The sequence below is a fragment of the Petromyzon marinus genome, chromosome 4 (assembly GCF_048934315.1).
Source record: "Petromyzon marinus isolate PM22_M1 ecotype Great Lakes invasive population chromosome 4, UKy_Petmar_22M1.pri1.0, whole genome shotgun sequence".
In the NCBI taxonomy this organism is placed as follows: domain Eukaryota; kingdom Metazoa; phylum Chordata; class Hyperoartia; order Petromyzontiformes; family Petromyzontidae; genus Petromyzon; species Petromyzon marinus.
Genome location: NC_133670.1, coordinates 13,220,800 through 13,235,608, shown reverse-complemented (window position 1 = coordinate 13,235,608; position 14,809 = coordinate 13,220,800). Strand labels below are relative to the sequence as shown.

Below are 14,809 nucleotides of genomic sequence, written 5' to 3'. Positions count from 1 at the left end.
GCAATCGTGTTTAAAGGTTTCACAAATCCTTATTATGTCAGATGCATGACAACAGTATGGGGAATTCGTAACTGGCTTTTGTAGAAGACTCTCATTGGGCTACCATTACTTTATTATAGAGTGAAGGTCAAGTAAAGGAGCTTGGACAAACCTTGGACAAATACAGCTTTTGCCCTGTCATTGCATTACACAACCTGTATATTCAGAGTTATCTTATCTCCTTACACACACATATACACACGCGAATGTTTGCATTTGACTACAAGTATCACGAGAATATTTGCATTTGACTACAAGTATCAATGAATAGCATATTATCATCAGCAAATGTTATCTACTGCTGGATGAAGGCCTCCCCAAGCTGTTGCCATCTCTCACAGTCTCATGCTGCAACAAACCATGTAGCTCCGACACACACAATTATTTTATTGCTGTATCTCCATGGTAAATGTCCTCTTGGGCATATTTTATTCTTAGGCTACAACACCATCGTTAGCTTAGACCACCGGCCATCATCCTTTCTAGCGACGTGCTTTTTCCAAGCCGACATACTCTTTAATACTCCCGATAGTGTCTCTTGCTTAGGCTATGATCCACGTGTTCTTCTATCACTCTGGGGAATTCCAAGCATGCATGTCTCCCTGCTTATAAGCAGACTTTTCAGACTTTGTTTCATTTTATTTGCCAATGTCCCATATTTTTGGCCACATGGAAATGACCGATGGGAATTTTTTAAAAGCGTACAAGTGTTATGGATCCAACACAGTATCGTGAATGGTCGTGCAGTGGTTCATCAACGTGCTGCTCCATGAGAGACCTATGAAATACAGCCTAACAGCTTATTATTGTGGGCCCTTCCTGCCGAAATAAATGAATTAAATCTGAACCTGGTTTGATTCATGGCCACGGCTAATGTCAGTTGCAAGTGATATCTGAGCCACTCTTGGAGCCCTCCTTGACCAACCCTGGGCACCCCCCCCACCACCCTTCACGGACCCTCGCTGACCGGTGCGGTGAAGTGCGGTTAAATGCTCCCCAATAACAAGCATGGCGTAGGAGAGGGGGTTGTTTCATTCAACAGTGGATTGACCATTGGTTGCGACTCAATCATTATTGTGGATGCACATGGAGGTGAAGATAGCATAACGCATTACATTTAGTTTAATTATTGAAAGGATTGGCTTTTTTACTTTCTCTCATTTAATGGAAAACCAATGCAGGGTTGAATACTAAACATGGCCCCATAATTTTAGACTCGGCTGCTCACATTATATGAGACTGAAAAATTGCTTTAAAAGGCAATAATGTGCTGCAGCTTCAGCTGTGCAATGACAAATGATTTTCTCAATATGCCTTGAAATATAACAGCAGCATGATAATTAAAAAAAACTAAGACCTTTCACATCTGCTAAACAGTTTTAATGGGAACATCAGCTCCAGTTTCAGTGTTTTAATTGTACGTCTGAAGCATGTCAGTAACAATGCATCAATTCATCGAGCAAAATCGATCCACACTCACAATACACGCTTGGAATCACACTTGTAAGAATCAATTATGTACCATTTATGCAAACTGTATGCGATACAAATAATATTCTAATTATACATTCATGCAAATGAGAGTGGATCAAACTGAACCGAAGAGTGGATCAAACTATTACAAGGAATAAAAAGATTGTAAAAAATGCAAAAAAAACAATAAAACCAACATTAAAAAGCATAAATTATTGAATGGAAGTGTGATCCAAAATCAGGACAATTCACCAATTCCCTGGGGGGTAAATCGTGATGGGGCACCTACTTAATATCCAAAAACCTTCACCTATCTGGCAATCGATTATTTTACAGAAAACACAAACGTGACGAGTCAGAACAGCCACACATTACAATACACTACAGTATTGCAGACTATCAGCTATGAAAACAAGTGGATCGATGTTTGATTTTAGGTGGGCTGCAAGACTGGGCTACAAAGAAATGGAAACATTAACCAAATGCCAAAGTATGTGAAACACGCTTTTGCAATTCCTCAGAGCATTTTTTCCTTTAATTAAAAATGACCCTTGACGGGGGGGAGTGGGGGGGCCGGTGCAGTTGGCGAGAGCTCGCGAGGAGTAAAGCGGTGAGGACGTGCTCGGGGAGGTATTTCCCTCAAAAGAGAAACAATACTGGATCCTCCCGTCGCTGGTTAATATTACTCCAGGACTTTATAAACGAAACGGGTTTAAAGGAAGTCTCAACGCGACAAACATTTACCACCTGAGCCGTACAGAACGGGGACGCCAGACGTTACGCAGTGGGCCGCAGGCCACGCGCCGGACAGCATGCAAGCAAAAACAAAACCAGGGCCTTCACTGGGAGCATAGCAATGAGGAAATTGATGGGTATTTTAGGAAGCATCAGTCTCGAATAAATGTAATAAATGCAGGGCATAATAGCAAATGACATCTGTGAATACAAAACGAGAAAGCATCAACACATGCTCGGCATTTTAAACTGAAATGTCAATTTTATAATGTTAAGTTTAACTCTTTGTTAGTATAACCTTCAAGTGAACATGAATAAAATATGTTATACAAAATAAATGTTATTTAAAATATATTTTTACACAAAATTTACATAATTGTGTTCTGATTAACAGTTTATCCACTATTCTCAAGCTGAACATTTCCAAGCAGTAAAATATAAGTGTGTGCTGAATTCCATTTGTTAATAATCTTACTCCAATCTCACTAAAAGTGCAGGGATAATCTCAATGAATGATGTTTAAACTACTCCTTATGTTCTCACCCAGACACCATAGCATGATCATCACTGTCTACTTTGTTTTGAAATTTGTTTCTGTGTTTATTGCATTTAAACCACAATGTACAAAGATCAAACATATTGGCTCATGTGCAGAGAAAGAATGACATTCTCCTGGATGGGTCCAGCTGTAGAGGCTTGCAAGTGAGGGTAACCATAGAGCTGCGGGAGGTCCCTGCTCTAAATATGTCCTTACTGAGACCCTGTGCATGATGGCAGGAAGAAAGATATCCTTACAGATGACTTGGGTGTCGAGTGATAATGTACGAAAAAACAAACATTTAGGATAAAAATAAATTCACTAAATGCCTTCTGTGAAACCAAAATTTAAATCACGCTAAAACGCCTTGTGCACGAACACAACGGTGATGTACATTAAGTGGTTTCCCCGTGTGCACGGGGAGCTGTTGCAGAAACCAGCTCCACTCTCTACGGGCAGTGCTTTGCTTGGCTGCTGAAGCCAAACCGACAAATTTCACGACAAACATGCGCTGTAGGAAGAGGAGAAATGGTACACTTTTGGGTGCCCAACCACATCTGTACGCAAACCGTGAAGGCGGTATAAAACAGAAACCAACATGTATTGTACTCTGCCACACTCTTTGCATACATTACTTGCTTTACTTGATAAACCGTGTGATTTGTGTTGGGGTAAAACAATATCTTTTGCACTTATCATTACAATGCTGCATATATCACTGACAAGCATTTTATGATCCCCGATTGTGTTTTGCAAGTTATTTTATTATTAATCCTTGGCATTTTTGTTGCTCCTGATAAAATGATATAAATGGGCTGTCAGTGTGGCAAATTTATAGATAGGTGATGGTTCAAAACCACTCAAAATAGCTTATCTGTCAAATATATTGCCATCCCGTGTCAGTACAGCTCCATATCCGTCCGTCGGACATACACTGCAGCATCATTTACAAGAGAAGCATTTGCACAACACAATTCAGATAAAAAAATTACCAACACACAAATACGGCGCTTCATTCAATGCAACACAAATGCACGCATAGTGTATTTGTGCGGGTTTGTGCATTTAACCTTGGGCATGTGGCGTGTACGTGTGAATACATTGGTACTTAATGTTTAATTGGTAACATTTTCACACCAATTATCACAAGACCACTACCTTCATGAATGCATGCACAAACGCACACATGCACACAAATCTCTCATATATAGCCTTTATATACTGTTGGGGCTAGTGCTGTTAGTGAGCACCTCTATAGGCCGGTAAGATGCACGAGCGGATGGTACGGCCAGGACCGCGACTTACCTACCACCTGTCTCCCCCACAAATGATCTTTATATGCACTGCACCAGGTACTCATTTAAGGCTGGGTCAACGTAGTGGAGATCTCGGACTGGTTCCATTATCACCTCTGATGTCAGTTTGGTCTGGGAATCAAACTCAAGTATCCAGGTTCATAGCACAATGCACTAAGCACTCTGCCAATGCTACCCCCTCCCCCCCACGCAAAGACATAAACTTGACACAACACAAATATCTTTCCCGAAAACAAATAAAGTAGCCATATCTGTGCCCGTAAGAACAATAAACACAAAATGTATGTTAATAAAGGAATAACAAAAATAATCTTGACTGTTCCCTAACGGCAAAATAATCTTTCACGGTCTCAGTTTCCGTAAACAACATGCGACTGAAAATTGTTTCCCGCTAAGATGCAAACCCAATGCATTGCCGCTCGGCTTGGTCATTAGCAGCAACATAACAGCAGCGCACATCGTGATAGAATGACTGATTGGTTGAGAAAGCAGAGTACAACCCAGTCGTGCTGTACATCGCTCTGACGTGTTTTGTGTTGTATGGCGTTCGGAATGATGCCCGATATTTTGCTCCACGTGCCGGTGACACCTTCTTCCGGACCACAACGTAAAACCTGAAAGCACATCAGAGAGCTATGCCGAATGGGGTAGTCACCTGGAGGACGGGCGGCACCAAGGGGCGGGGGTCCCAGCACTGCCCTGGGCTGGCGCGGCAGCATGGGCGAGGAGGGCAGCGACATGGAGATGCCTCTGCCCGAGCGACCAACTCCGGCGCCCACCTCCACGCCACCGGCACCGCCGCCGGCCCCTAGCACGTCGCTCACCGAGCCGTAGTGGTCACCGTACAGGTCGCCAGCTGTCGAAGGGAATACATCACACATTGCGCACACCTGGTGTTAACCACCTGTCTCACTTTTCCCAGGATCATCCTCATTTTGAAGTAGCTGTCCTGGGAAACCTACAAGTCTTCTCAGAACATTAAAAGTTCTGAGTTATTCCTTTTCTCATGATATGTCCTTGTCTCTTTGTACCACTGGGGTGGCGACACACACGTAGTTTGTATCGCTGAGAACATCTTACAATAAAGTCAAGTTGAAGCGTTTTATTTCCACTTGGTGGCCCTGAGCCATTGTTAAAACATTCAAATTTTCCATGGTGGGGGCCAGTCTATCCACAGGAGAATTACTGCTGACTTTCCAGTGGTACTTACTTTATTGGCCTTGAAGGGCAAAATTGGCTGACTCTAGTCAACTGACTGTGGCATGATTACATCACAACTGATAATGAATTACGCAATGGTGGTGGTAACAAAGATAACAGTAACCGAGAAATGGATAGCTGAAGCATCCATTTCAGATCATAAATTAAACAATGCAAATAAACATGCATTAAACATTCTAAATATATAGCATATGCAAAACATATGGCATATGGATTACAATAAAGTGCATCGCAAAGGATTTATACAGGTTTCCTTCGCTTTATGCGAGTTCGATTTGTGCAATTTCGCGTACATACGGAAAACCAATTTTTACCCAAAATGTGTTATGAGGTTTGAATTTACTCATACGTTCAGATGTGATATAAGCGTGTGTACTGTATGCGCTACATTTCACACAGTTTTTACTTCGTGCTCTCTTTTCTGGAATGCACCTACCACAAAAAGCATAGGAAACCTGTAATATTAAAACAATTAGAAAGTATAATTACTCTAAACAAGAAGTTCTAAAGTTCCTGCAGCAGGCAATACTCACTCCATGCATTGCTGCTAGTTTAATATGAATACCACAAGTTGCGATGATAGTGTTTTAAATAGTTATAACACGTTTTATTTAGGTTTTAACGGGCTTAGACATTTCTAAATTATTAAATATAAATACGATAAAAAATATATTCCTAGGGTGTTGATTATTATATATTTTTTTATGTATTCCCATTAACAGAAGTTACTTAAATTGCAACAGCTGCAAGTTGACATTCTAATTAACGCTATAAATGTCTGCCTATTTTAATAGTTTGCAAAACTAAATGTCACATTCGCGTGTCCACATAAAGTTGCTACTGATATGCAACTTGCAGTAGCGATTTGGACCATTATGAACTATATTTATTGCAATGAAACCCTTTTGCCGAAGATGGTCGTTCATTTTGCCTTAATTTCCACAATTTAAACACAAGTAATTGTTTTTTTTAAATGCTATATAACAAAAGACGTATCAATTCACCACCGGCCCTCCCCATCACTGCGGGAAATTAGAATGTCATGTGATTCAGGGCCATACTTCAATTCAAGCATAAATTCTTTCACGTATCATTTTTCCATCTCATTTGTAGCATTTGTCTTTTTTTTATTAAACGTCTGTACGTTTTGCACCGTTACCCTTCATTTAACATTTGCATATAATTTCCATATCAGTTGTTTTCTCATCCATCAGTCTTCACAAGGCAGCCTACAATGCGGCTGTACAAACACTTTTTCCACTCATCCCAATCTCCAGTCATGGAAATAGTTTCCTGTATGTCTACGTTTTTCTCTTCGAGTCCTCCTTGATGCCAATCAATTTCTTACAAATCATTTGTAGAAACTGAAAAATATTGCCCCTGATGCCATTTAATGCCTGTGTCAAGGGCCTTAAGAATCGATTTTAATAGATGAATTCTGAAACTGCTATGACTGTATAGAACCACCAACCAGTTACATTAACCACACACTGAGCACACCTCTGACCGTTGACTGCCCCTATCTTGCCTAACGGCACCATAAAAACATCAAGGCCAATAGGACATCTACAAGCAACCCATAAAACCAGCACCCATAACATCCTGTGCTATCAGGATTTAAGAGTTTTGTGCAGTAATAATCAATTTGCAGCAACATCACCTTCTGCCGCAAAAGTATAAACGGCTTTTCAACCGGAATGTTGCATATTTTATATACAATTTGACCTCTAAGACACTTCCCTTGAGTTAAAAGTTATTTGGAGATTTTCTCATTGGATTTGCATGTGTGTGGACACTAACACACCTGGCCTAGCACCTGGCGATGGGTATTCTCGACAAACATGGGAATAACTACCTGGATGTACAAATACATCTCTTTACAGCTTCGTAAATGAAGTCTCCTTGAGTTCCAGCTAGAACAATGCCCACATGCAGAGTACCTACAGTTCAAACAAATACTTCTCTCTGCAGGGAGAGATAAATCTTACAGTGGCCTCTGTTGTTTTACTGCCCGACAAAGCAAACATGCACCTAAGACCTTTTCCCCACACCTCCTGCTGTGTGCCAGAGGCTTAACGGCTTTCCACTGCAAATCTAGCGAAACCTTTACAAGAAGTCCAACTTAATACCTCTTCTCTGATATTCAAATGCTCCTCGTGTGGAACAATGTGTTCTCAAGCATTCCATAAAACAAATTGTTGCATTTATTTGCAGGAATTTCAGGCACTTTTCAACGTAAAAATATTTTTACAAACCACAATAGTGCTTTCATGAGAAAACACAAATGATTAAACTAATACTCGTAGTATAAAGCAATGGGTTACATGCCAGTGTAATTTTACAATGGTTGTGGGACATGTTTGCAATGAGTGTGACGGTCCGTGTTCAAGCATTTTGATTGGAGTATGTGGTTGTGCAGCTGTTTCCTCAAGAAAACAACTATATTTACCAGAATATTAAAAAAATGCATCTCAAAGGCCCAGCGAAATGTCACGGCTTTCAAGAGCAAATATTAAATAGCATCGAATGAAACAGATGGGCGTGCACGTGGTACTATAATTTTTAATGTCATTTTTTCTTGTTGCGAATCATTCCGTGATCCCAAATAGGACTTGCCTGAATGTTCTCGCCAACCTGTGTACTATGTAAACATTTTAAGTTGATTCTATTAGTGTACGTCTCACTTTTAATGATTTTTTTTATTAATGACCAACAACAATTTTCATTCAAAACGTTTCTTGATAAAGCACAATAAAATAATTGTAATTTAGTACAGCGAATGCCCAATGGAATTCTAAGCAGATTATTTCCCCAATGTAAAATTCAAAATTTAAATGAAAAATAAAATAAAATAAAAATCTCACAACAAAAGAAATACATCTACCAAGCGACTCGTTTTATGCAAGCTCATATTTAAAACAATAACCACTCCAACCTCTTTACCATGCGCTCAACTGTGACGATTCCACTAATCTTCACAGACAGGTCCCAGCATCATTATTAAACGTGACAAGATGACTCACGGTAACCAGGTCAACAGAAGGCTGCAGGGGCCAGGCAGCTCCCAATGAGCCGCCTGAGCCACTACCTTTGAGCCACACGTACAGTGTGCTACAACCCAGCCACGGACTAAATTCATTCCCCTTATCACGAGGGCCCTCGTATCTTTCGAGTTTGGAGGGCGTCTCGCCTGTGACAAAATTCCCCAGCAACAAAGAATTACGCGTAGCCACAACCTTGGATGTAAAGAGTGCAAATTGTCCTTTTGATTACAGGACAACAATTGAATCATTTGGCGGGACCGGGTCCCGCAAAAATCTGGTCAATAATTATTATTTTTCAGTCCGCCCACTCGTGATCCCGACAGCAACGCGCCGCCCGCCCAGACTCGCGCCAACAAGCGCCAGCAGGCGGCGATCGACACGATGGGCGCCACCCCACCGGCCAAACGAAAGCCCCGGGGGGCGTCCGCCGCAGTCACGCGCGGCGACAACGCCCTCCGGTCAGCCGTCGATCCTCAGCTTCTTTGTCTAGGCGAGCCCGCCCCCCGCAGTGAATTTAACGTGTTTATGTAATTTTTCAACTTTTTACGAAACTTAGTGCCCCGAGTAGCTCTCGACGAGGCCAATCGATTGTCGGTAAGGCAAGACTCGTGTCGCTACGCGGTTTTTCCCACCCCGGGGCAGTGATGGGACCCCGGGGTCCCGCCAATTGCTTCAATTGAGCAACCTCTGAAACATGTAGCGTTTGGTGCACTAACCGCCAATTAAAGCAATGTTCATAAACGCTGTTCGGTGACATTTTTTTATTTGGTACATTAAAATAAATGGTTTCATATTCCAGTGTATACTATTTATAAGTACACTTACGTATGGCTTATGGGAAGACATCTAAATAATTATTTACAGTTTATTTTAATATAAAGTACTGCAAGAGGGTACATTTTAATCCTTGTTCATTTTTGCCCATATGCTCAATGTTACATTTATTAAGTAACCGAAATTAAATAAGTCTCTCAAATTTGTAAAGGTGCTTAAATCATTCTAGTGTTCCGAGCTGATCAACACGTTTGTCAACCCATCAATATATCTTAATCAGCTTCAGCCTCCATTAAAATCATGTGACCTGCGTGGCCACCCCCACTCTGAATCCCTCTCTCCACCCCCTGTGAAAACAGACTGCTCCGTGCAGAGTCGAGGCCCCCATGTAGCCTCTTCCTTCATATCCTCATCTTTCCTTACCAAATGTATTTAAACTGTTCCCGAAGATCACAGACAACTTGATATATAATGGTCAATTTAGAGGCCAACTAAGTACAAGCAAAGCTGAATTCATAAAATGTGTCCTACCACTAACCACATAAAAACTATCAGTCTCATACTCAGTAGAACGAATCAATATCAAACACCATGATAACAGTCTTCTGCAGACGAATGAAAAGCATTTTATTCAGTTGAAATTAATGCAGTTATCCAAGCTCTCACAACTCAAAACATAGATTTTCAAAAAATATAAAGAAATTATTAAAACGACTTATAGCTGCAAACAATACAAAGAGATGTCTGGAATAAGGGATCAAAAGCAAATTCAAATAGGAGCCAGATAAAGGCGATACGCTCTAAAGTTATTAGCAAAAACATTTGAAGATATTTAAAATATATATTTTCTGGAAATTTTTGTATTAGTAAAAACATGATATGGAGTACAGAAACAGGGGCAATGACAAACAAAATGAAACAAAATCTGAAAAGTTCAAAATTAATCTCTGGGAATACAATGAGACATAAATAGGAACAAATGGATCAGAGGACATGCACAAATGATCTGAATCTTTATCAGAATATTTATCCTGGAGAAATACGATGAGCTCTGAAGCTCATTTTCAGAGGCATCATGTGGACTGTCAAGAAAAGTTGGCTTGGGCAAGGGGCTGTGCAAGAAGGAATTATGGCCAAAGGCCAAGTTCTGTGAAGAAATGGAAGCAAACTGAGAAAACACACCCGCGAGGACGACGACTGTGGAAACGAAGCGATAAGTATGGATTATGGCATCACGAGACTCCTCAAGGATTGCGACGATGCGAGCCCTTCATTATAGCAGTGGATAGACCATGGCTCTTAAGGGTGATTTAATATGCCAACAGCTACACAGAAACATCAGAGCTTCTCCCAATGTTGGCATTCCAGCAAAGGACACCTCCACCCCCAACCCTGCATCATCCCTGAACGAATACACCAAAAGAAATCGCCTGGTGATTCAGTCACTGACCTTTTAGCAGCCCCATGCACAGTGGGGTTTTTTTTCTTTTTAGCAAAAGGAGCAAGCCAGTGCTTCAATCTGCTTCTGAGAATGTATTTTTTCTATTACTCCCCGGGCTGAATAAGGTGAATCGTGACAAGGCTACAAGACTTCAATAAATAGTTCATAACCATTACAGTGAGGTCATAGTCTCGGCGACCTTTTCAAGCCCAATTTTGTAAATGATCAACGACATCTGGAAATCGATGAACAAAAACACGTGATCTTGGGTGTCACAATCATAGCCCCCTGCGTTCACAGACTATAAACGTGGTAGATATGCTCCTCGGCTCTGTCCCGAGCTGATCAACACGTGTGTCATCCAATCAATATCTTAATCAGCTTCAGCCTCCCTTAAAATCATGTGACTTCTGCGTGGCCACCCCCACTCTGAATCCCTCCCATCTCTCCACCAACCGTGAAAACAGACACTGCTCCTCCAGTTGAGACCCCCATGTAGCCTCATCCTTTCATATCCTCATCTTTCCTGAAACTATAATTCTGTTAATGTTCCTTTAAAAAAAATTCTCTGCTCATACATTTTAACACAGCAATGGAGTCACGTCACTTTAACACGATGACGGAGAACTTAACAATAATTTTAAAGTCTGTTTTCTCATTCACGAATAAAGGCAGCCTGGGACACAAACCAGTTCGTATCTACAAGAGCCAGTTATTTTTAAAGGCCATGTCTTCCTTTTAGGTTAAGAGTAAATATTTTAAGGTTTGTTTTTCTGGATTAAATATATTTGAACATTCTTGCACTTAAATTGAAGATAACTTTTGGATATATTTAAAACCGTGAAATTCATGTACAGAAAATAGTATGCATACACTAAAAAGGATTAGTTAAACATGCATGAAGGATATGCAGTTTATGATGTTGGCAAGCACAGTGATTCAGCTGCAAAAGAGCACGTGTCAAACTTCACACCATTCCTGCCCATTTTGCAGTATTGTGTGAAGGGAATAAAGTATTTCAAGGTCAATTTCTAACACTCCAAGCAACCACACATTTCATTGTCACTTAAGTAGGGAAATGAATCAGACAATCTTCCTTAACTCACAAAGCAAGATCCCCATTAAAAATTAAATTAGTCTACATTTCACCAAGGACAAAACAAGCATATCAAAATATCTACTTCAAACAAATTTGGACGTTGGGGGCCATCCCAACAGCACTGATGATAATATCAATTTAATGACCTTTGGACCCTCACCATTTAAAATCACCTTCAAATAAATGTGGCGCTCATCACATTAACTGATGATACTCCAGGTGGTTGTTGACGGTGCTGGTGCCAAATTTCTGCAGTGCAAGGCTAAGGAAGTATGAGCACGGTGGATCAAGTGTGCAATGTAGACTTGAATTTCAACTTGGTCGATTTACCCACAATCTTCTTGAGACATTGCTGGGCAATAAGGTGTCTGTCGGTGTTAGCATAGCAAGGGCTCGCAGAGCTGTCCGTCTGAGCTTTAAATGTTCTCATCACTTATGCACTGCTGTGTCACCCACAATGATGCTAATGTTGTCCTGATATCTTAATCAGGACCATCCTGAAAAAGTTGTGAAACTCAGATAGTTTTCTTTGGTAAAATGTTCACATTAATCCAGAAGGGATTATCTCATGTTCGAGCTTGTGCTGCAATAAAGTATGCCTTGCTTAATGAAACCCTCCCGAGTTATAGTTTAAGTATCCAACATTTTCCTGTATAGGGGAAATGGTTTCGTCATAGCAGTGTGTGGATTAAATGTGAGCAGTAGGGAAATTACAGAACAGCAGGAGCAAGTGTTGCCTGGATTAAAGCTTCACAAAAATCCCACCGGACCATACGATGAGAGTGCATGGCACTCGCGTTATTGTTGTGGGACTCAAAAATGCATCTGGTGGCCTCCCCATTGCAGAATAAATTCTTCGTTATTTGAGACAAAGCCAAAATGCTTGAAACATAACACAGCATTTTTACTTCTTGTTGTAATGATAGCTAGATTTTTTTTTAGGTTTTCTTGAGTTTTTTAAACCGTCACAAACAATTTCTAGCTGTATAAAAATGTTTTAAATAAAATAAAGTTCAGAAAACTGTGTTCAGTTGTTAGAGCCCACCTAAAATTCAAATATATCAACATATACTGTAGTGTTGCATACCGACTTTGCGGAATGCACCCTTTTAAATTCAGCAGAAGGCCCTGAAAAATAAAGGATGACACATTTTACAATGAGCCCTAAGTGCTTGTTAACAAGAAAAGTTTCAGCCAGGCTGCTCTGCCATACCCCATGGCCCTAAACCTTATGAGTACCAGGCCCCTGCTGTGTGAGGAAAAGGCCGCCCCACTCTCCAGAAGTGGGTTCTTTCAGATTGACCGCCCTAGTTCCCCTCTGTGTTGCACAAAGTCAACACACGAGACGGCACACAAAGCATACCCACAGCTCTGCTGAATGTACAAGCTTTTATAGAGCCTTTTTTCAGACCAGGGTGTGTCCTGAAGAGCCACTGAAGAGCGAAAGAATACTTTTGTAAGACAAAGGTTTAGACAGGAGAAAAAAAAAACCCCGAAAAAGTGGTCAAACGAGTCGGATAAACTTTACAAGCTATATTTGGATTCCAGACAGTGCAATTGTCCCAATATCCTTTCAAAATAAAGGTTCCATGAAACAAACTTAAAAATTATTACAATGCCTGTTAAAGAATGAGTTTTGTTTATTAATCATGAAATGTGTACATCTTGTTTCATAAACTACAGGGCGCTAACTGTAGCAAAGTGTCAGCCCATTTGTTCATAAACCAAATGCCAAGCTGTTTGGGGGAAATATTTTACTCAACTCCCCTTCTTAAGGACGCAAGTTAAAAAAACAAGAAGCGAATCGAGTCAAATATTTTCCCGAAGCTGGTTGGCTTTTGATTCATGACAATCTGATCTGGCACTTTAATTCAGCTAGCAATGACTTGTGCCACAATCTACGCCCGTTTTAATCATGTCTCTTATTTATGCGTTTGTACGTATGCCAGTCATGCCATGCCACCTGGGTCTTCTTGCAACCTCCAGCCAGTGAGCTTTCAACACCTCATGTAACTGCAAAGAAGCACTATGGTGGCGAATGGTGGCTGTTGTATTGTATTTTTAAAAAACGGCAAGTGCGAAACACATGACTCTTTAAATATCCATTCGGGCATTAATCTTGTTCCTGGCATTAAATGAGGCAAAGTTTTGCTAACTTGGTATTTTCTCCTTAGAGGCACAATAGCAGGCACGTTGGTCGTTTGATATTAAAAATAAAGCACAATAAGTGGAAAAAAGAGAGCTTGGGTGGAGGTTATTTGGGCAAGTCAGGGCAGACACAATTACAAATCTGTATTTAAATAAGGATATAAGATGTGCAATGAAATTGCCACACGGGTAATGTTTCGGCAGACAGTATATTATGGGTGGAACAATCCACACATGAATATAAATTATGAATCTCATGATACATGTATGGAATTGCCTATACAACAGTCGATGTTTTTCGATTTTGACGTGCCGTACGTTGATGTATTGTATTCTTGTCAAGCCACGCAGCCACTAATACGCATTACTATTCATTGTAATGACGAAAAATGATGTATTCTTTTAACAAATCGTGACCATAAACGATAAAATTAGTTGAATCGCCTAAGGATGACTCATTCCACCCGAACAGTCTACAGCGCCCTTTTTAAGACTAAGACCAGAAATTCAATCTTCATGTTAAGTCATTGGCAAAAGCACCAGTTTTCTATAACGTAATTCTACAACAATTTACTGCACAAGTATGTATTTAGTCTGGCTAATGACGCAGGTAAATCTAACATTGATAGTGGCGTGATTTAGAACAGCAATACCTGTGGTTGTTTTTTTTTAATGTGTAGCTTATGGAACTGCTGGTGCTCACCGTGCGTAGCTGATGAAATTTACAATCAAAACGAACCAAAAGCACTGGACAACGCAAACCTATAATATGGCTAAATGCACACTTTACACTACTGCACCTGGCTTGGCAACAGGCGAGCCCAGGGTGGTTACAGTACGTTTAAATGTAAATGTCATGACGCCCGTGCTCAAGGCACACAGCGACAAAGACTCCTATCAAGCTGTATCTATAAGAGGTGGATTTTTCTCCACTTTCTAAGTATGTGTGATTAAAATGAATCCTGTTCTCCTCATATTAAC

The 14,809-nt window shown here is 40.5% G+C and overlaps 1 protein-coding gene across 5 annotated transcripts in view; it reads right to left on the bottom strand.

Annotated features, from left to right (window-relative positions):
* Window positions 1–14,809, bottom strand: part of LOC116938675 (protein TANC1-like) — a 119,074-nt gene that overhangs the window by 82,812 nt on the left and 21,453 nt on the right. For all 5 annotated transcript variants that reach the window (XM_032946137.2, XM_032946138.2, XM_032946139.2 and 2 more), the window contains one exon: window positions 4,757–4,957. In XM_032946137.2, coding sequence (XP_032802028.2) covers window positions 4,757–4,957 — 201 coding nt within the window. The remainder of the gene's footprint in view (window positions 1–4,756; window positions 4,958–14,809) is intronic.